Raw genomic sequence first — 20,689 nt, forward strand, 5'->3', positions numbered from 1 at the left:
CCGGCGGTTTTTGGGCCTTTGCCGAGTGTCCGTGGCACTCGGCGTATAGGGCGATTCCAGTAGTGCATCCAACGCCATGCATCAAACGTCCACGGCATGGACCGGTTATTTGAATTTCTCTAAACTGACATCAAACCTGGGAAGGTTTAGAGCAACTCCAACGGGCCGACCCAAACGGACGGCGCTTTTGTCCGTTTAGGTCGGCCAGGTGGACACGGATGTCCGCTTCCGTGTTTGGGTCGGTGCGTGCGCCCAACGCTGGCCCGACCCATTTTGATGGCGCTAGAAAAAAATAAATAACGCATGCATATTAAAAAATAAAAACAACATTAATTAAACATAAAGCCGGCCACGAAGGCCGGTGAGAGTCCACGCGCCCACATTTGCATTTAAAAAAATAATAAAAACAACCTAAAGTACGAGGCAGCGCGCTGCCCTAGGCGTCATCGTCGTCGGGGTCCGTGAGGTTGATGAGCGTCGGCGCCGGCCCGGCCCAGGAGAACGCTGTGTTTCGGAGCACGGCCATGTCGGGCGCAGGCGGTGCCGGCGCGGGGGGCTATGCGGCCGCCTATGTAGCCACGGCCTGGCGCGCCTCCTCCTCGGCCTTGCGCTGTTCCTCCTCGAGGTCGCACTCAAGCATCTCGAGGTACTCGTCATCGTGGCGCTCCTCGGCCACCCGGATCCGGCGCCAGTGCTCGAGGTACGCCGCCTCTTGCACCGGCGTCGCCCCCGTCCAGACCGACGGCGCGGGTACCCACTCGCGCACTACTCCCGTCCAGGAGTAGCACTCGATGGGGGACGGCTCCGGCTCGGGCTCCGCCTGCTTCTCCGGCTTGACGAGGTATCGGGGAGGGGACGGCGGGGCCACCGGCGGCACCATGCAGTCACCCGCCGCGGAGAGGGCAAGTGCCTGCGCCATTGCCGCCTCGTAGCGAGCCTCCTCTTCCTCCGCCGCCTCCGCCCTGTGCCGCTCGTCCTCCTCACTCTCCCGATAGACAGCCGCAAGGGTCGCCTGGTAGGTGTCCTCGGCCGCCTGGTCCTCCTTGCGGACGGTGAGCGGCGGTGGCGGCTCGCTCCGGTCGACCTCGCGCACGCCCCGTTGCCTCGCCTCCTCATGCTCGAAGGCGAACCACCTCGCCTAGTTGGGCGAGTCAGATGTGTAGGCGGGCTCGGGGCGCTGCTCCGGCGTCAGCATTGCCCGCCGGCGCCTCACCTCCTCCGCGTGAGCCCTAGCTGTCCACGGTGCCGCCGGCACTGGGATCCTATCTGGATCTAGATGCCAGTCGTGTGGCAGGGTCACGTCGGGGTACGGCAGAGGCTGGCGGTGCCGCCAGTGCCACTCCGCCTAGTGCACTGGCATGTTCACGCGCTGCCTCTGCCGGCGAGGCGCTGGAGGAGGCGGGAGGAACTCTACGGGGAAAGGGGTGGCGGGGGCCTTGCCCTTGGCCTTGCTGCTGCTGGCGCCAGAGAAGAGCCCCATCTCGTTGTGGTTCTGGTGGCTAGGGTTTGCCGACAATGGGGGAGCAGAGATAGCTAGATGTGGACGACGAGTTTGGATGAAGACGGCCCCGCCGCACGGTTGGCTTAAAAAAGGACGAGCGCCGTCACTGATGCGTGGGCCCATGGTCGTAAATTAAGCTGGCCGCGTGGGCAGCGGGTAGTTAGACGGCTGCCAGGTGGGGACGCCGTGGACAGCGAGAAGCCACGCGTGGCGTCCGTTCGGTGTCCGCGCCGACGTATTTGGGGCGCAAATTTGGGCTGCAAATGCGTCCGCGCGGATGCGATGCAGACGTGATTTGGGTTTGGGTCGGCGCGTTGGGTCACCACTTTTGTCCGCGCCAACCTAAACGGACAGCGGCAGACGAAATGGGTCGGCCCTTTGGAGTTGCTTAGGGGAGTCTGAAACGTCTGCCAGGCCCACTTGTTAGTTGGATTATATCTCTCCACACCTCACGTGTTTTTTCCTCTAGGTCCACATGGCACATCTCGTTGCCAGGATTTGATACTTATATTTGATGTCTACACTAGTGGCTGGGGAGCGCCTCTTGAGGCGGTCAGGTGCGTTGCTAATTAGGTTGTTGTTCTTGTTCACTCATCAGCACAACAATAATGATGAGCTTTGTAAAGTTCTGGAAAACACATATATTCAGCAACAATCTGTCAACCAATTTCTCCGTGAAGAATCAATAAAAATGGCACCAATTAATCCACACATATTCTTCCATGTAAGCACCACTTGGAAGTTGCCTAGAATCAGAATACTATTATCATCATCAGGATAGCCACACATGTTGCTATGGTTGCTCATGTCCATGTCCCCCAACCCTATCAATCATGAAAACAAGGATTCGGAGAGATACTAGCAAGTGATGAGAGGGTGCAGAGCCAACAGGAAGACATGTAACTGAGAATTTGTTCTTCTTGTTTATGATTACCGGTCAGTTGGCATTGCTCTCCTCCCTTACGGTTTCATGGTTTTGTATTGCCAACACAACAAAGCAGGTTGTGTTTATAGACGGTGCACGTGTCAGTTTGGTGGCATGTTCGTATATTTTCAAATTACCATGGCTATGAGCTCTCACAGTACAGGAACAGGGTTTTGGATCAGGCAATGTCATTATTCAACCTTTCCAATTTGCCTACACTTATACAATGAAAACTTTGCAAACTACTCCAAAATGAGATTTCCAGTTCAGAAATGAATCAATGCAAATCACAGACAACGGAAATTAACAAGAGCCAAAAGGAGAGCTCACCAAGTCCGCCTTTGTGAATGTCGAGATGCTGTTGTAGCCATTGTTCCGCGGCTTATTGTCGTGGCCATTGTAGCCACCGCCCTCGGTACCTGGAAGTTCCAAACAAGCTTTAACAACTTAAAGTGCTATTAGTGTGTGTATATTCCGTTCAAGATGATCTAATATCAATTGCTAAATGAACTAAGTGGTTTGTCCATGGCTTGAAGGTGGAAGTTATAAGAATATAAGTGAGTTTAATAAGTAAAACAAACCAACTAGTCCAAGTATAAAACAAAAGCTATAATTTTGTGTAGAGCTACAATAGTATCAAAAAATAATTCCAGTAGACCAGTAATATAAGATTGGATGAGATAAAGTTGTGAAGCAACACAGTATGATATTATAAGAAAAGTAAAAACTGAAAGTAAGAACAAAATATATTGAAGTTAGACCAAACCAAATGCTCCAAAAATCCGAGCCAGATATATGTAATTTTTGTCTACAGTGTGTTGTGCATCTATGACATACAATAATCATGATAAATTGATTATTGGACACGGTAACAAGAAGAAATCATTGTTATGCTCACTACACCATGTAGCTTGTGGATGCTCCAAAACATAATAACTTATAAAAGGTTCATGAGTATTGTCTATGTGTTGTATGCGGAGACAATGATTTAACACTTCAACAATAGTCAATAGGAAATTTTTAGTTTGCTCAACTACAAAACTAAGGTAGAATATTTTGTTCAAACACACCAAACATTTAAGCACCTAATATTAAATTACCCACCATCATAAATTCATAAATTAAGTGATCTAGATGCGGGTTCAATTACTATGTTGCTTACCTGCTGCAAAAGTACCGAGGGGGTGTGCTACTTCTTGAGCTTGCGTTGATTATTCCCTTAAAGAGGAAAGGGTGATGCAGCAAAGTAGAGATAAGTATTTCCTTCAGTTAAGAACCAAAGTATCAATCCAGTAGGAGGCACAAGCAAGTCCCCAATAGACGCACCTGCACAAACTAACAAACACTTGCATACAACACGAAAAAGGGGTTGTCAATTCCTTCACTGTCACTTGCAAGAGTGAGATCTAATAGAGATACATATAAAATATAACTAAAAGGCAAAATAAAGTAAATATAAATAAATTGCAGCAAGGTATTTTTGGGTTTTTGGTTTTATAGATATGAAAATATATGATGGAAAATAGACCGGCGGGCCATAGGTTTCACTAGAGGCTTCTCTCTTGACGAAAGCATACGGTGGGTAAGCAAATTACTGTTGAGCAATTGATAGAAAAGTGCATAATTATGACGATATCCAAGGCAATTATCACGAATATAGGCATCACGTCCGTGACAAGTAGACCGACTCTTGCCTGCATCTACTACTATTACTCCCCACATCGACCACTATCCAGCATGCATCTAGTGTATTAAGTTAACAAGAACGGAGTAACGCCTTAAGCAAGATGACATGATGTAGAGGGATAGATCCAATCAATATGGTAAAACCCCCATCTTTTTAGTCTTAATGGCAACAATACAAATACGTGTCTCTCTACCCCTACTATCACTAGGTGAGGACACCGCAAGATTGAACCCATCACAAAGCACCTCTCCCATTGCAAGAAAAACCAATCTAGTTGGACAAACCAAATCGATAGATCGAAGAGAAATACAAAGCTATCTTAATCATGCACAAAAGATTTCAGAAAAGACCCAAACAATATTCATAGATAATCTTATCATGAATCCACAATTCATCGGATCTCAACAAACGCACCGCAAAAGAAGATTACATCAAATAGAACTCCAAGAACATTGAGGAGAACATTGTATTGAAGATAAAAGAGAGAGAAGAAGCCATCCAGCTACTAGCTATGGACCCGTAGGTCTGTGGTAAACTACTCAGACATCATCGGAAGGACAGCAAGGTTGGTGTAGAGGCCCTCCTTGATCGAATCCCCCTCTAGCGGAGTGCCGGAAAAGGCCCCAATATAGGATCTCACGAGAACAGAAGATTGCGGCGGCGAAAAAGTAATTTTGGTGTGTCCTCTGGTGTAGTGGGGTATTTGGGTATTTATAGAGCTGGAGTTAGGGTTAGGAGAGCCATGGGGGGCCCACAAGCCCCCTTGCCCCGCCCCCCTAGGGCGCGCCCCTAGGACTTGTGACCCCCTCATGGGTCATCTGGCCTCTTCCTGAAGCTTCGTGGGTGTCTTGTTGTCCAAATAAAATCATCAAAAAGCTTCGTTCCGTTTGGACTCCGATTGGTATTGATTTTCTGTAGAAGTCAAAAACAAGGAAAAAAACAACAACTGGCACCGGGCACTAGGTTAATAGGTTAGTCCCCAAAAATGATATAAAATAGCATATGAATACATATAAAACATCCAAGATAGATAATATAATATCATGGAACAATCAAAAATTATAGATATGTTGGAGACGCATCAATCATCTCTAAGCTTAATTCCTGCTCGTCCTTGAGTAGGTAAATGATAAAAACAATTTTTTTGATGTGGAATGCTACCTAACATATTTATCAATGTAATTTTCCTTATTGTGGCATGAATGTTCAGATCCATACGATTCAAAACAAAAGTTTAAAGTTGACATAAAAACAATAATACTTCAAGCATACTAATAAAGAAATCATGTCCTCTCAAAATATCATGTCTAAAGAAAAATCCCTACAAATTCATATAATATTGTCATGCTCTATCTTCATCACAAAAGGTATTTATCATGCACAACCCCGATAACAAGCCAAGCAATTGTTTCATACTTTTAATGTTCTCAAGCTTTTTCAATTCTCACGCAATACATGAGCGTGAGCCATGGATATAGCACTATGGGTGGAATAGAGTACGGTGGAGGTTTTGAGGAGAAGACAAAAAGGAGAAAGTCTCACATCAACTAGGCAAATTAATGGGCTATGGAGATGCCCATCAATTGATATCAATGCAAGTGAGTAGGGATTGCCATGCAACGGATGCACTAGAGCTATAAGTGTATGAAAGCTCAAAAGAAAACTAAGTGGGTGTGCATCCAACTTGCTTGCTCACGAAGACCTAGGGCTATTTGAGGAAGCCCGTCATTGGAATATACAAGCCAAGTTCTATAACGAAAAATTCCCACTAGTATATGAAAGTGATAAAGTAGGAGACTCTCTATCATGAAGGCCATGGTGCTACTTTGAAGCACAAGTGTGGAAAAAGCATAGTAACATTGTCCCTTCTCTCTTTTTTCTTTTTTTTCTTTTTTTTCTTTTTGGGCTCTTTGGCATCTTTTTTTTATTCTTCATCCGGAGCTTCATCCCGACTTGTGGGGGAATCATAGCCCCCATCATCCTTTCCTCACATGGGACAATGCTCTAATAATGATGATCATCATAATTTTATTTATGTACAACTCAAATTACAACTTGATACTAGAACAAAGATATGACTCTATATGAATGCCTCCGGCGGTGTACTGGGATGTGCAATGATCTAGCGTGACATGTATAAAAAAATATGAAAGGTGGCGAGGCCAAATACTATGTCAACTATATGATCACGCAAAGCAGTATGACAATGATGGTATGTGTCATAATAAACGAAACGGTGGAAGTTGCATGGCAATATATTTCGGAATGGCTATGGAAATGCTATAATAGGTATGTATGGTGGCTGTTTTGAGGAAGGGCATATGGTGGGTTTAATGTACCAGCAAAAGTTCCACGGTACTAGAGAGGCTAGCAATGATGGAAGGGTGAGAGTGTGTATAATCCATGGACTCAACATTAGTCATAAAGAACTCACATACTTATTGCAAAAATTTATTTGACATCGGAGAAAAGTACTAATACGCATGCTCCTAGGGGGATAGATTGGTAGGAAAAGACCATCGCTCGTCCCCGACCGCCACTCATAAGGAAGACAATAAAAAATAAATCATGCTCCAACTTCATCACATAACGATAGACGCACATGCTCCAGTGCACCAAAATGGGTTGAAAACCGTACATGTATCCTTGGGTACATGTTTAGGTCTCATTGAAGGAATGAGAATGAATTACAAACGCCTCGTCGTCCTGAAACATTGAGAATCTTGGTATTTAAATCCCCATAAATCCATAACTCACCCAAAAATCATGAAACTCGGCATGGTTTCATGACATGGCACGTGTATGCAGTGGTAAAAAAATCGTCCAATTTGAGACAAGGCGCACACATTAATAGCCAAAGTAGTCCTTTTGGAACAAATAGCTGACATGTTACTATCGCAAATGGTTGTATTATTTGAACCATGTGTTTGTTCCTGTAACCATTTAAGTGTGGCCACGTGTCCCTCATTTTATTGGAGAATACTACCTCGGTCCTGGTTCATTGGTCCTCTTTGTATTTTGTGCCAAAATTTAACCGCAGTCGGTGGCGTGCGTGCAGCTGTTTGACTAGACGGGACGAGCGCGAGAAGTCCACCGTGCAGGCTTGGCAGAACGCGTGCGAGCAGTCTGCCATGCAAGCTCGACGGGACGCGTGCGACCTGTCCACCGTGCAGGCTCAACGGGATGTGTGCGACCTGTCCGCCGCGCGTGCTCACCGGCAAGTGAGCTCTTTGACCTCCATCCACCAGCCGTCTGCCTCGCTCACAACTTCTCCATTAATGGCGGCTGAGCAGCTGTTTAACATGCAGTTAATTAAAGCACCTGGATGGAGGGTGTTTGCTTGTGATCCCATTGCCTCGCTCAACGTTAGCATTTGCTTTGTTCGCTCCTCGCTGAGAACATGATTTTATCTTGTTTTCAACTCGTATTCTGGATAATTTAAAATGCCACATGCGGCAACGGATAATACGATGACAAAATGAAATGACAACGGATAATATGATGACAAATTTACAATGGCGCGGATAATAATTGTCTTACATATTCCGGATAATTTAAAATGCCACATGCGGCAACGCCCGAAAGACATAGGGGCAAGAGAAGAAGGAAATCGCAGACAACGATCTAGGTCCATACTGTCTCTACTCCTCGATGGATCGCCGGGCGACGAGTTCCTCCAGCTCCTTCAAATCCTCATGACTTTGCTTGATAGCAGCCACGGATTCCTCCACCTCCAGCTCGCGCTCGATGCGGAGCTTCCTCAAGTCACCCATCAGTTCCTCGATGACTGTTTTCAGCGTCATCCCTGAGGCACTGCTCTGCTCATGCAGCTTCTTCCAGCTGGCGGCCTCCTCCTCCTTCTTGGCGAGCTCCTTGAGGAGCTCTGCATTGTCACCCATGAGTTGCATGACAAGACGGGTCGCCTTCTCAACCGAGGCATCGCTAATCTCGAGCAGCTTCACCAAGCCGTCGACCAGCTCCTGCTGCTTAATTAGGCTAATCAGACTGTCATCGTCGCTGGCCAAGGACTTCAGCACCGCCAACTCGTCACAATTGCTGACGCGGAAGTGCACTTGTGAGAGCCCTCGCATGCTGGTGAGAGCTTGTTCGAGGGCTCCATGGCGTGCTAGGACATTGCTACTGCGGCTGCCACGTAGCAGCATGACCTCTCTAGTGCTTCCGCAGCCTTGGTCTTTGCTCCCTGGTTATATGTCAACCCGAAACTCCCACCAGTCATGGTGGAACGACTTGACAGGAAAGACCTATTTTTTGGGTGATGAGGAGAGGAATTGTGAAGTAATTTTCAAGTGATAGGAAAGATACGTTTAAGTTTGAAATGTGTGAACAAATTGCAATTACTTATTGCATGGTAATCTGGAATGTGATGAGAAACAAGCTCAAAATTGATTGATGGTTCTGGGTTCGAAGCCCGAAATGGTTCCCGGATGGCGTACGTGGGCCCGTGTTCTTGGATGTGTACGTGTCTGTCCACTATCACACACAGTCCAGATATCACCATCGTGTTTGATGGATGCACCGTCACACCTCCCATGGGGTGCCACAAGGTTGACCAGAATTGGAATATGCAGGTGTGGTTGCTTGCCGTTCAGGCGGCCGTGGCGCGCTCTGCTCCCCTGGCCTCATGCGCTCTGCTCGTCGTTGAGGCGGCCGCAGTACGTTCTGCTTGCGTCTGTCCGCGCGATTTGCTCGCCGTTGAGGCAGCCGTTGCACCCTCCGCTCTGGCATCCCTGCACGTGCTCTGCTCGCCATTGAGGAAAATTTACAATGGAAACAGTTAATAATTCTCTTACATATTCAGGATAATTTAAAATGTCACATGTGGCAACGCCCAAAACACACACGAGCTATATATGCTTAGTGACTTAAATGTCGATATGCGACATTTGCATGCAATTATAATAAAATATAGGCTGAAAGGCTGAGCTGGCGGCCTTCCGACGACGGTCTTCTCGGACTCCACGATCAGCATAGCATCCTTGCGGCCGTTCATTCCGAGTGTCCCGTGTTGGGGAACGTTGCAGAAAACAAAAAATTTCCTACGGTTTCACCAAGATCCATCTATGAGTTCATCTAGCAACAAGTGATTGGATTGCATCTACATACCTTTGTATATCACACGCGGAAGCGTTCAAAGAACGGGGATGAGGAAGTCGTACACGACGTGATCCAAATCACCGAAGACCTAGCGCCGAACGGACGGCACCTCCGCGTTCAACACACGTACGATCAGCGTAACGTCTCCTTCTTCTTGATCCAGCAAGGGGGAAGGAGAGGTTGAGGAAGATGGCTCCAGCAGCAGCACGACGGTGTGGTGGTGATGGAGCTGCAGTACTCCGGCAGGGCTTCGCCAAGCGCTATGGAGGAGGAGGTGTTGGAGAGGGAGAGGGAGGCACCAAAGGAAAGGGGGTAGAAGTCCTCCATCTCCCCACTATATATAGGAGGGCCAAGGGGGGGCGCCGGCCCTAGGAGATCTAATCTCCTAGGGGGGTGCGGCCAAGGGGAGGAATCCCTCCTCCCCAAGGCACCTAGGAGGTGCCTTCCCCTCCTAGGACTCTTCCTCCCTTGAAACCCTAGGCGCATGGGCCTCTTGGGGCTGGTGCCCTTGGCCCATGTAGGCCAAGGCGCACCCCCTACAGCCCATGTGGCCCCCCGGGACAGGTGGCCCCACCCGGTGGACCCTCGGGACCCCTCCGGTGGTCCCGGTACAATACCGGTGACCCCGAAACTTGTCCCGATGCCCGAAATAGCACTTCCTATATATAATTCTTTACCTCCGTACCATTCCGGAACTCCTCGTGACGTCCGGGATCTCATCCGGGACTCCGAACAACATTCTGGTTACTGCATATACATATCCCTACAACCCTAGCGTCACCGAACCTTAAGTGTGTAGACCCTACGGGTTCGGGAGACATGTAGACATGACCGAGATCACTCTCCGGTCAATAACCAACAGCGGGATCTGGATACCCATGTTGGCTCCCACATGCCCCTCGATGATCTCATCGGATGAACCACGATGTCGAGGATTCAAGCAACCCCGTATACAATTCCCTTTGTCAATCGGTATGTTACTTGCCCGAGATTCGATCGTCGGTATCCCAATACCTCGTTCAATCTCGTTACCGGCAAGTCACTTTACTCGAACCGTAATGCATGATCCCGTGACCAGACACTTGGTTACTTTGAGCTCATTATGATGATGCATTACCGAGTGGGCCCAGTGATACCTCTCCGTCATACGGAGTGACAAATCCCAGTCTTGATCCGTGTCAACCCAACAGACACTTTCGGAGATACCCGTAGTATACCTTTATAGTCACCCAGTTATGTTGTGACGTTTGGCACACCCAAAGCACTCCTACGGTATCCGGGAGTTACACGATGTCATGGTCTAAGGAAAAGATACTTGACATTGGAAAACTCTAGCAAACGAACTATACGATCTTGTGCTATGTTTAGGATTGGGTCTTGTCCATCACATCATTCTCCTAATGATGTGATCTCGTTATCAATGACATCCAATGTCCATAGTCAGGAAACCATGACTATCTGTTGATCAACGAGCTAGTCAACTAGAGGCTTACTAGGGACATGTTGGTGTCTATTATTCACACATGTATTACGATTTTCGGATAATACAATTATAGCATGAATAAAGACAATTATCATGAACAAGGAAATATAATAATAATGCTTTTTATTATTGCCTCTAGGGCATATTTCCAACAGTCTCCCACTTGCACTAGAGTTAATAATCTAGTTACATTGTGATGAATCGAACACCCATGGAATTCTGGTGTTGATCATGTTTTGCTCTAGGGAGAGGTTTAGTCAACGGATCTGCTACATTCAGGTCCGTATGTACTTTACAAATATCTATGTCTCCATTTTGAACATTTTCACGAATGGAGTTGAAGCGACGCTTGATGTGCCTTGTCTTCTTGTGAAACCTGGGCTCCTTGGCAAGAGCAATAGCTCCAGTGTTGTCACAGAAGAGCTTGATCGGCCCCGACGCATTGGGTATGACTCCTAGGTCGATGATGAACTCCTTCACCCAAATTGCTTCATGTGCTGCCTCCGAGGCTGCCATGTACTCCGCTTCACATGTAGATCCCGCCACGACGCTCTGCTTGCAACTGCACCAGCTTACTGCCCCACCATTCAAAATATACACGTATCCGGTTTGTGACTTAGAGTCATCCAGATCTGTGTCGAAGCTAGCGTCGACGTAACCCTTTACGACGAGCTCTTCGTCACCTCCATAAACGAGAAACATTTCCTTAGTCCTTTTCAGGTACTTCAGGATATTCTTGACCGCTGTCCAGTGTTCCTTGCCGGGATTACTTTGGTACCTTCCTACCAAACTTACGGCAAGGTTTACATCAGGTCTGGTACACAGCATGGCATACATAATAGACCCTATGGCTGAGGCATAGGGGATGACACTCATCTCTTCTATATCTTCTGCCGTGGTCGGACATTGAGCTGAGCTCAATTTCACACCTTGTAATACAGGCAAGAACCCCTTCTTAGACTGATCCATATTGAACTTCTTCAATATCTTATCAAGGTATGTGCTTTGTGAAAGACCTATGAGGCGTCTCGATCTATCTCTATAGATCTTGATGCCTAATATATATGCAGCTTCTCCAAGGTCCTTCATTGAAAAACTCTTATTCAAGTAGGCCTTGATGCTGTCCAAGAGTTCTATATCATTTCCCATCAAAAGTATGTCATCTACATATAATATGAGAAATGCTACAGAGCTCCCACTCACTTTCTTGTAAACACAGGCTTCTCCATAAGTCTGCGTAAACCCAAATGCTTTGATCATCTCATCAAAGCGAATGTTCCAACTCCGAGATGCTTGCACCAGCTCATAAATCGAGCGTTGGAGCTTGCACACCTTGTCAGCATTCTTAGGATCGACAAAACCTTCCGGCTGCATCGTATACAATTCTTCCTTAAGGAAACCATTAAGGAATGCCGTTTTGACGTCCATTTGCCATATCTCATAACCGTAGAATGCGGCAATTGCTAACATGATTCGGACAGACTTTAGCTTCGCTACCGGTGAGAAAGTCTCATCGTAGTCAACCCCTTGAACTTGTCGTTAACCCTTAGCGACAAGCCGAGCTTTATAGATGGTCACATTACCATCCGCGTCTGTCTTCTTCTTAAAGATCCATTTATTTTCTATGGCTTGCCGCTCAACGGGCAAGTCAGTCAAAGTCCACACTTCGTTTTCATACATGGATCCTATCTCGGATTTCATGGCTTCTAGCCATTTGTCGGAATCCGGGCCCGCCATCGCTTCTTCATAGTTCGAAGGTTCACCGTTGTCTAACAACATGATTTCCAAGACAGGGTTGCCATACCACTCTGGTGCGGAATGTGTCCTTGTGGACCTACGAATTTCAGTAGGAGCTTGATCAGAAGTATCTTGATCATCATCATTAACTTCCTCTCTAGTCGGTGCAGGCACCTCAGGAACATTTTCTTGAGTTGCGCCCTTTTCCGGTTCAAGAGGTAATACTTCATCAAGTTCTACTTTCCTCCCACTTACTTCTTTCGAGAGAAACTCTTTCTCTAGAAAGGATCCATTCTTGGCAACAAAGATCTTGCCTTCGGATCTGAGGTAGAAGGTATACCCAATAGTTTCTTTAGGGTATCCTATGAAGACGCATTTTTCCGACTTGGGTTCGAGCTTTTCAGGTTGAAGTTTCTTGACATAAGCATCGCATCCCCAAACTTTTAGAAACGACAGCTTAGGTTTCTTCCCAAACCATAATTCACACGGTGTCGTCTCAACAGATTTCGACGGAGCCCTATTTAAAGTGAATGCGGTAGTCTCTAAAGCATAGCCCCAAAAAGAAAGCGGTAAATTGGTAAGAGACATCATAGATCGCACCATATCTAATAGAGTGCGATTACGACGTTCGGACACACCATTATGCTGAGGTGTTCCCGGCGGCGTGAGTTGTGAAACTATTCCACATTTTCTTAAGTGTGTGCCAAATTCATGACTCAAGTATTCTCCTCCACGATCTGATCGCAAAAACTTGATTTTCCTGTCACGTTGATTCTCAACCTCACTCTGAAATTCTTTGAACTTTTCAAAGGTTTCAGACTTGTGTTTCATTAAGTAGACATACCCATATCTACTCAAATCATCAGTGAGGGTGAGAACATAACGATAGCCACCGCGAGCCTCAACACTCATTGGACCGCACACATCAGTATGTATGATTTCCAATAAGTTGGTTGCTCGCTCCATTGTTCCTGAGAACGGAGTCTTGGTCATTTTACCCATGAGGCATGGTTCGCACGTGTCAAATGATTCGTAATCAAGAGACTCTAAAAGTCCATTAGCATGGAGCTTCTTCATGCGTTTGACACCTATGTGACCAAGGCGGCAGTGCCACAAGTATGTGGGACTATCATTATCAACCTTGCATCTTTTGGTACTCACACTATGAACATGTGTAGCATTACGCTCGAGATTCATTAAGAATAAACCATTCACCATCGGAGCATGACCATAAAACATATCTCTCATATAAATAGAACAACCATTATTCTCAGATTTAAATGAGTAGCCATCTCGAATTAAACGAGATCCCGATACAATGTTCATGCTCAAAGCTGGCACTAAATAACAATTATTAAGGTTTAATACTAATCCCGAAGGTAAATGTAGAGGTAACGTGCCGACGGCGATCACATTGACCTTGGAACCATTCCCGACGTGCAACGTCACCTCGTCCTTTGCCAATCTCCGCTTATTCCGCAGCCCCTGCTTTGAGTTACAAATGTGAGCAACTGCACCGGTATCAAATACCCAGGAGCTACTACGGATACTGGTAAGGTACACATCAATTACATGTATATCACATATACCTTTTGTTTTGGCGGCCTTCTTGTCCGCTAAGTATTTGGGGCAGTTCCGCTTCCAGTGACCACTTCCCTTGCAATAAAAGCACTCAGTCTCGGGCTTGGGTCCATTCTTTGGCTTCTTCCTGGCAGCTTGCTTGCCGGGCGTGGCAACTACCTTGCCATCCTTCTTGAAGTTCTTTTTACCCTTGCCCTTCTTGAACTTAGCGGTTTTATTCACCATCAACACTTGATGTTCCTTCTTGACTTCTACCTCTGCTGATTTCAGCATTGAAAATAACTCAGGAATGGTCTTTTCCATCCCTTGCATATTGAAGTTCATCACAAAGCTCTTGTAGCTTGGTGGAAGCGACTGGAGGATTCTGTCAATGACCGCATCATTCGGGAGATTAACTCCTAGCTGAGTCAAGCGGTTATGTAACCCAGACATAGTGAGTATGTGCTCACTGACAGAACTATTTTCCTCCATCTTACAGCTGAAGAATTTGTCGGAGACTTCATATCTCTCGACCCGGGCATGAGCTTGAAAAACCATTTTCAGCTCTTCGAACATCTCATATGCTCCATGTCTCTCAAAACACTTTTGGAGTCCCGGCTCTAAGCTGTAAAGCATGCCGCACTGAACGAGGGAGTAGTCATCGGCACATGTCTGCCAAGCGTTCATAACGTCTTGGTTCTGTGGAACGGGTGGGTCACCTAGCGGTGCTTGTAGGACATATTCTTTCTTGGCAGCTATGAGGATGATCCTCAGGTTCCGGACCCAGTCCGTATAGTTGCTGCCATCGTCTTTCAGCTTGGTTTTCTCTAGGAACGCGTTGAAGTTGAGGACTACGTTGACCATTTGATCTATAAGACATATTGTAAAGATTTTAGACTAAGTTCATGATAATAAAGTTCATCTAATCAAATTATTCAATGAACTCCCACTTAGATAGACATCCCTCCAGTCATCTAAGTATAACATGATCCGAGTTGACTAGGCCGTGTCCGATCATCACGTGAGACGGTCTAGTTAACATCGGTGAACATCTTCATGTTGATCGTATCTTCTATACGACTCATGCTCGACCTTTCGGTCTTCTGTGTTCCGAGGCCATGTCTGTACATGCTAGGCTCGTCAAGTCAACCTAAGTGTTTGCATGTGTAAATCTGTCTTACACTCGTTGTATGTGAATGTCTGAATCAAACACCCGATCATCACGTGGTGCTTTGAAACAACGAACTGTCGCAACGGTGCACAGTTAGGGAAACACTTTCTTGAAATTATTATGAGGGATCATCTTATTTACTACCGTCGTTCTAAGTAAACAAGATGAAAAACATGATAAACATCACATGCAATCAAATAATAACAATGACATGATATGGCCAATATCACATAGCTCCTTTGATCTCCATCTTGGGGCTCCATGATCATCTTGTCACCGGCATGACACCATGATCTCCATCATCATGATCTCCATCATTGTGTCTCCATGAAGTTGCTCACCAACTATTACTTCTACTACTATGGCTAACGCGTTTAGCAATAAAGTAAAGTAATTTACATGGCGTTTCTCAATGACACGCAGGTCATACAAAAAAATATAGACAACTCCTATGGCTCCTGCCGGTTGTCATACTCATTGACATGCAAGTCGTGATTCCTATTACAATAGCATGAACATCTCATACATCACATATAGATCATTCATCATTCATCACAACTTTGGCCATATCATATCACAAAGCACTTGCTGCAAAACAAGTTAGACGTCCTCTAATTGTTGTTGCAAGTTTTACGTGGCTGAAGTAGGGTTCTACCAAGAATGTTTTCTTACCTACGTGAAAGCCACAACGTGATTTGTCAACTTCTATTTACCCTTCATAAGGACCCTTTTCATCGAATCCGCTCCAACTAAAGTGGGAGAGACAGACACCCGCCAGCCACCTTTATGCAACTTGTGCATGTTAGTCGGTGGAACCGGTCTCACGTAAGCGTACGTGTAAGGTTGGTCCGGGCCGCTTCATCCCACAATACCGTTGAAGAAAGATAAGACTAGTAGCGGCAAGAAAGTTGACAACATCTACGCCCACAACAAATTGTGTTCTACTCGCGCAAGAAGAACTACGCATAGACCTAGCTCATGATGCCACTGTTGGGGAACGTTGCAGAAAACAAAAAAATTCCTACGGTTTCACCAAGATCCATCTATGAGTTCATCTAGCAACGAGTGATTGGATTGCATCTACATACCTTTGTAGATCACGCGCGGAAGCGTTCAAAGAACGGGGATGAGGAAGTCGTACACGACGTGATCCAAATCACCGAAGACCTAGCGCCGAACGGACGGCACCTCCGCGTTCAACACACGTACGGTCAGCGTAACGTCTCCTTCTTCTTGATCCAGCAAGGGGCAAGGAGAGGTTGAGGAAGATGGCTCTAGAAGCAGCACGACGGCGTGGTGGTGATGGAGCTGCAGTACTCCGGCAGGGCTTCGCCAAGCGCTATGGAGGAGGAGGAGGTGTTGGAGAGGGAGAGGGAGGCACCAAAGGCAAGGGGGTAGAAGTCCTCCATCTCCCCACTATATATAGGAGGGCCAAGGGGGGGCGCCGGCCCTAGGAGATCTAATCTCCTAGGGGGGTGCGGCCAAGGGGAGGAATCCCACCTCCCCAAGGCACCTAGGAGGTGCCTTCCCCTCCTAGGACTCTTCCTCCCTTGAAACCCTAGGCGCATGGGCCTCTTGGGGCTGGTGCCCTTGGCCCACGTAGGCCAAGGTGCACCCCCTACAGCCCATGTGGCCCCCCGGGACAGGTGGCCCCACCCGGTGGACCCCCGGGACCCCTCCGGTGGTCCCGGACAATACCGGTGACCCCGAAACTTGTCTCGATGCCCGAAATAGCACTTCCTATATATAATTCTTTACCTCCGGACCATTCCGGAACTCCTCGTGACGTCCGGGATCTCATCCGGGACTCCGAATAACATTCGGGTTACTGCATATACATATCCCTACAACCCTAGCGTCACCGAACCTTAAGTGTGTAGACCCTACGGGTTCGGGAGACATGTAGACATGACCGAGATCGCTCTCCGGTGAATAACCAACAGCGGGATCTGGATACCCATGTTGGCTCCCACATGCTCCTCGATGATCTCATCGGATGAACCACGATGTCGAGGATTCAAGCAACCCCGTATACAATTCCCTTTGTCAATCGGTATGTTACTTGCCCGAGATTCGATCGTCGGTATCCCAATACCTCGTTCAATCTCGTTACCGGCAAGTCACTTTACTCGTACCGTAATGCATGATCCCGTGACCAGACACTTGGTTACTTTGAGCTCATTATGATGATGCATTACCGAGTGGGCCCAGTGATACCTCTCCGTCATACGGAGTGACAAATCCCAGTCTTGATCCGTGTCAACCCAACAGACACTTTCGGAGATACCCGTAGTATACCTTTAGAGTCACCCAGTTACGTTGTGACGTTTGGCACACCCAAAGCACTCCTACGGTATCCGGGAGTTACACGATCTCGTGGTCTAAGGAAAAGATACTTGACATTGGAAAATTCTAGCAAACGAACTATACGATCTTGTGCTATGTTTAGGATTGGGTCTTGTCCATCACATCATTCTCCTAATGATGTGATCTCGTTATCAATGACATCCAATGTCCATAGTCAGGAAACCATGACTATCTGTTGATCAACGAGCTAGTCAACTAGAGGCTTACTAGGGACATGTTGGTGTCTATTATTCACACATGTATTACGATTTCTGGATAATACAATTATAGCATGAATAAATACAATTATCATGAACAAGGAAATACAATAATAATGCTTTTTATTATTGCCTCTAGGGCATATTTCCAACATCCCGACCCACTACCACAGTAACCGTCTCCGCCTATGGAGCTGCTGGCGCGGGGAGGCTCTTGGGGCTGCTGGGCCTCTTCCAGTAAAGCTTGACAATGTGTAATCGCGCGCATGACGCGCCCGTGGAACCACTCCATTTCCATGTCTCCCCCTGGTAGCAAATTCCGTCCATCACCTACATCCTCAAGATATCACGTTGGTGATGTTCTACCTCGTCGAGGATGTCAACTCTGCCAAGGATGCGCTCAAGCCTGGCCACCACATCGCCGGAATCAAGGTTGACACAGCCGTCGGCGGCAATGATGAAGCCGCAGGCTGGTTGTCTCATAAATGAACTAGGACCATTCCTGGCGGGGCATTAGGCTCTTGATGAGCACCGGTAACGATGGCTCTTTGGTTGGGTCGTCGAAACTTTCGTCGGTGCCTGGCATGCTTGGAATAACTTATGGTAGATGGGTGTGGAGTAGATCTGTGAACAATGTCGCTATAGTGCATTGCCTCCTGGGTCATATGGAGCAAGCCACTTGCTGGTGGCGGGAAACCGATGAGGGAAGAGGCGGGAAGCATTGGCGTGGATTGCGGGACACGTGTATAACGTCGTTAATTTCTGCGCTGGGCGTTTGTGTTCGTATAGGTACTACCTCTTTTGTGGTTTATTGGTCCCGTTCGTATTTTTAGTACCAAATTTTGACGTTAGATTTAACTAAGTATATATCAATGCATGTCATCGAAAATAAAATTGTTGGATGGCTATTCCTGGATATGTTCATCTGTTATATGCATGTGCTTGCTCATAGTTTAGGCAGTCGCGTCGCGCTCTACTTGCCATTTAGGCGCCGAGGCACGCTCGGGTCGCGTCCCTCCGTGCGCTCTGCTCACCGTTTAGGAGCAAAAGCGCGCTCGGGTCGCGTCCCTCCGTGCGTGCTCTGCTAGCGGTTGGGGCCGACGCACGATCACGTTGGGGAAGCTTTAGTTATTTGATCTCAGATTATGGTAATTAGTTATACCTCAAGTGTCGGAATCATCCAGCTCTGGAGGTATAATAAATTAACCTAAACTCTGATCTCCAGCACTCGTTCCCGTCACGCAACTCTCCTACCTCTTGAGCTTGCGTTGGATTTCCCCGAAGAGGAAGGGATGATGCAGCAGAGTAGCGTAAGTATTTACCTCAGTTTTTGAGAACCAAGGTATCAATCCAGTAGGAGGCCACGCTCAAGTCCCTCGTACCTGCACAAAACGATAGCTACTCGCAACCAATGCGATTAGGGGTTGTCAATCCCTTCACAGTCACTTACGAGAGTGAGATCTGATAGATATAATTTTTTTTGGTGTTTTTGGTATAAAGATGCAAAGTAAAAAGTAAAAAAGCAAAGCAAGATTAAAGTGATGGAGATTGATATGATGAGAATAGACCCGGGGGCCATAGGTTTCACTAGTGGCTTCTCTCAAGAGCATAAGCATTCTACGGTGGGTGAACAAATTACTGTTGAGCAATTGACATAATTGAGCATAGTTATGAGAATATCTAGGCATGATCATGTATATAGGCATCACGTCCGTGACAAGTAGATCGAAACGATTCTGCATCTACTACTATTACTCCACTCATCGACCGCTATCCAACATGCATCTAGAGTATTAAGTTAAAAACAGAGTAACGCTTTAAGCAAGATGGCATGATGTAGAGAGATAAATTCATGCAATATGAAATAAACCCCATCTTGTTATCCTCGATGGCAACGATGCAATACATGCCTTGCTGCCCCTTCTGTCACTGGGAAAGGACACCGCAAGATCGAACCCAAAGCTAAGCACTTCTCCCATGGCAAGAACTACCAATCTAGTTGGGCAAACCAAACGGATAATTCAAAGAGACTTGCAAAGATAACTAATCATACATAAAAGAATTCAGAGAAGATTCAAATATTATTCATAGATAGACTTGATCATAAACCCACAATTCATCGGTCTCAACAAACACACCGCAAAAAGAAGATTACATCGAATAGATCTCCACATGAGAGGGGGAGAACTTTGTATTGAGATCCAAAAAGAGAGAAGAAGCCATCTAGCTACGAACTTATAAACTACTCACACTTCATCGGAGAGGCTATGATGATGTAGAAGCCCTCCGTGATGACGGCCCTCTCCGAGGGAGCTCCATAACAGGCCCCAAGATGGGATCTCGTGGATACAAAAATTTGCGGCGGTGGAATTAGGTTTTTGGCTCCGTATTTGTTCGTTTGGGGGTATGTGGGTATATATAGGAGGAAGAAGTATGTCGGTGGAGCTCCGAGGGGCCCATGAGGCAGGGGACGCGCCCTAGGGGGCGCGCCCCCACCCTCGTGACCGCCTCTCTGATGCCTTGGCGTAGGGTCCAAGTCTCCTGGATCACATTCAGTGAGAAAATCACGTTCCCAAAGGTTTCATACCGTTTGGACTCCGTTTGATATTCCGTTTCTTCGAAACACTAAAATAGGCAAAAAACAGCAATTCTGAGCTGGGCCGCCGGTTAATAGGTTAGTCCCAAAAATAATATAAAAGTGGAAAATAAAGCCCAATATAGTCCAAAACAGTAGATAATATAGCATGGAGCAATCAAAAATTATAGATATGTTGGAGACGTATCAGGCATCCCCAAGCATAATTCCTGCTCGTCCTCGAGTAGGTAAATGATAAAAAAGAGAATTTTTGATGCGGAGTGCTACTTGGCATAATTTCAATGCAAATCTTCTTAATTGTGGTATGAATATTCAGATTAGGAAGATTCAAGACAAAAGTTCATATTGAC

The 20,689-nt window shown here is 46.6% G+C and overlaps 1 protein-coding gene across 1 annotated transcript; it reads right to left on the bottom strand.

Annotated features, from left to right (window-relative positions):
- Positions 1 to 436: 436 nt before the first annotated feature.
- LOC147965843 (uncharacterized) lies at positions 437 to 1,480 on the bottom strand. Its single transcript, XM_087530632.1, is given in 2 exon segments — positions 437 to 1,138; positions 1,355 to 1,480. Coding segments are annotated over 2 exon segments (828 nt in total).
- Between the last annotated feature and the right edge of the window lie 19,209 nt (positions 1,481 to 20,689).

This window comes from Triticum urartu, chromosome 6A (genome assembly GCF_056163025.1).
Source record: "Triticum urartu cultivar PI428250 chromosome 6A, HENAU_Tu73, whole genome shotgun sequence".
NCBI lineage: Eukaryota > Viridiplantae > Streptophyta > Magnoliopsida > Poales > Poaceae > Triticum > Triticum urartu.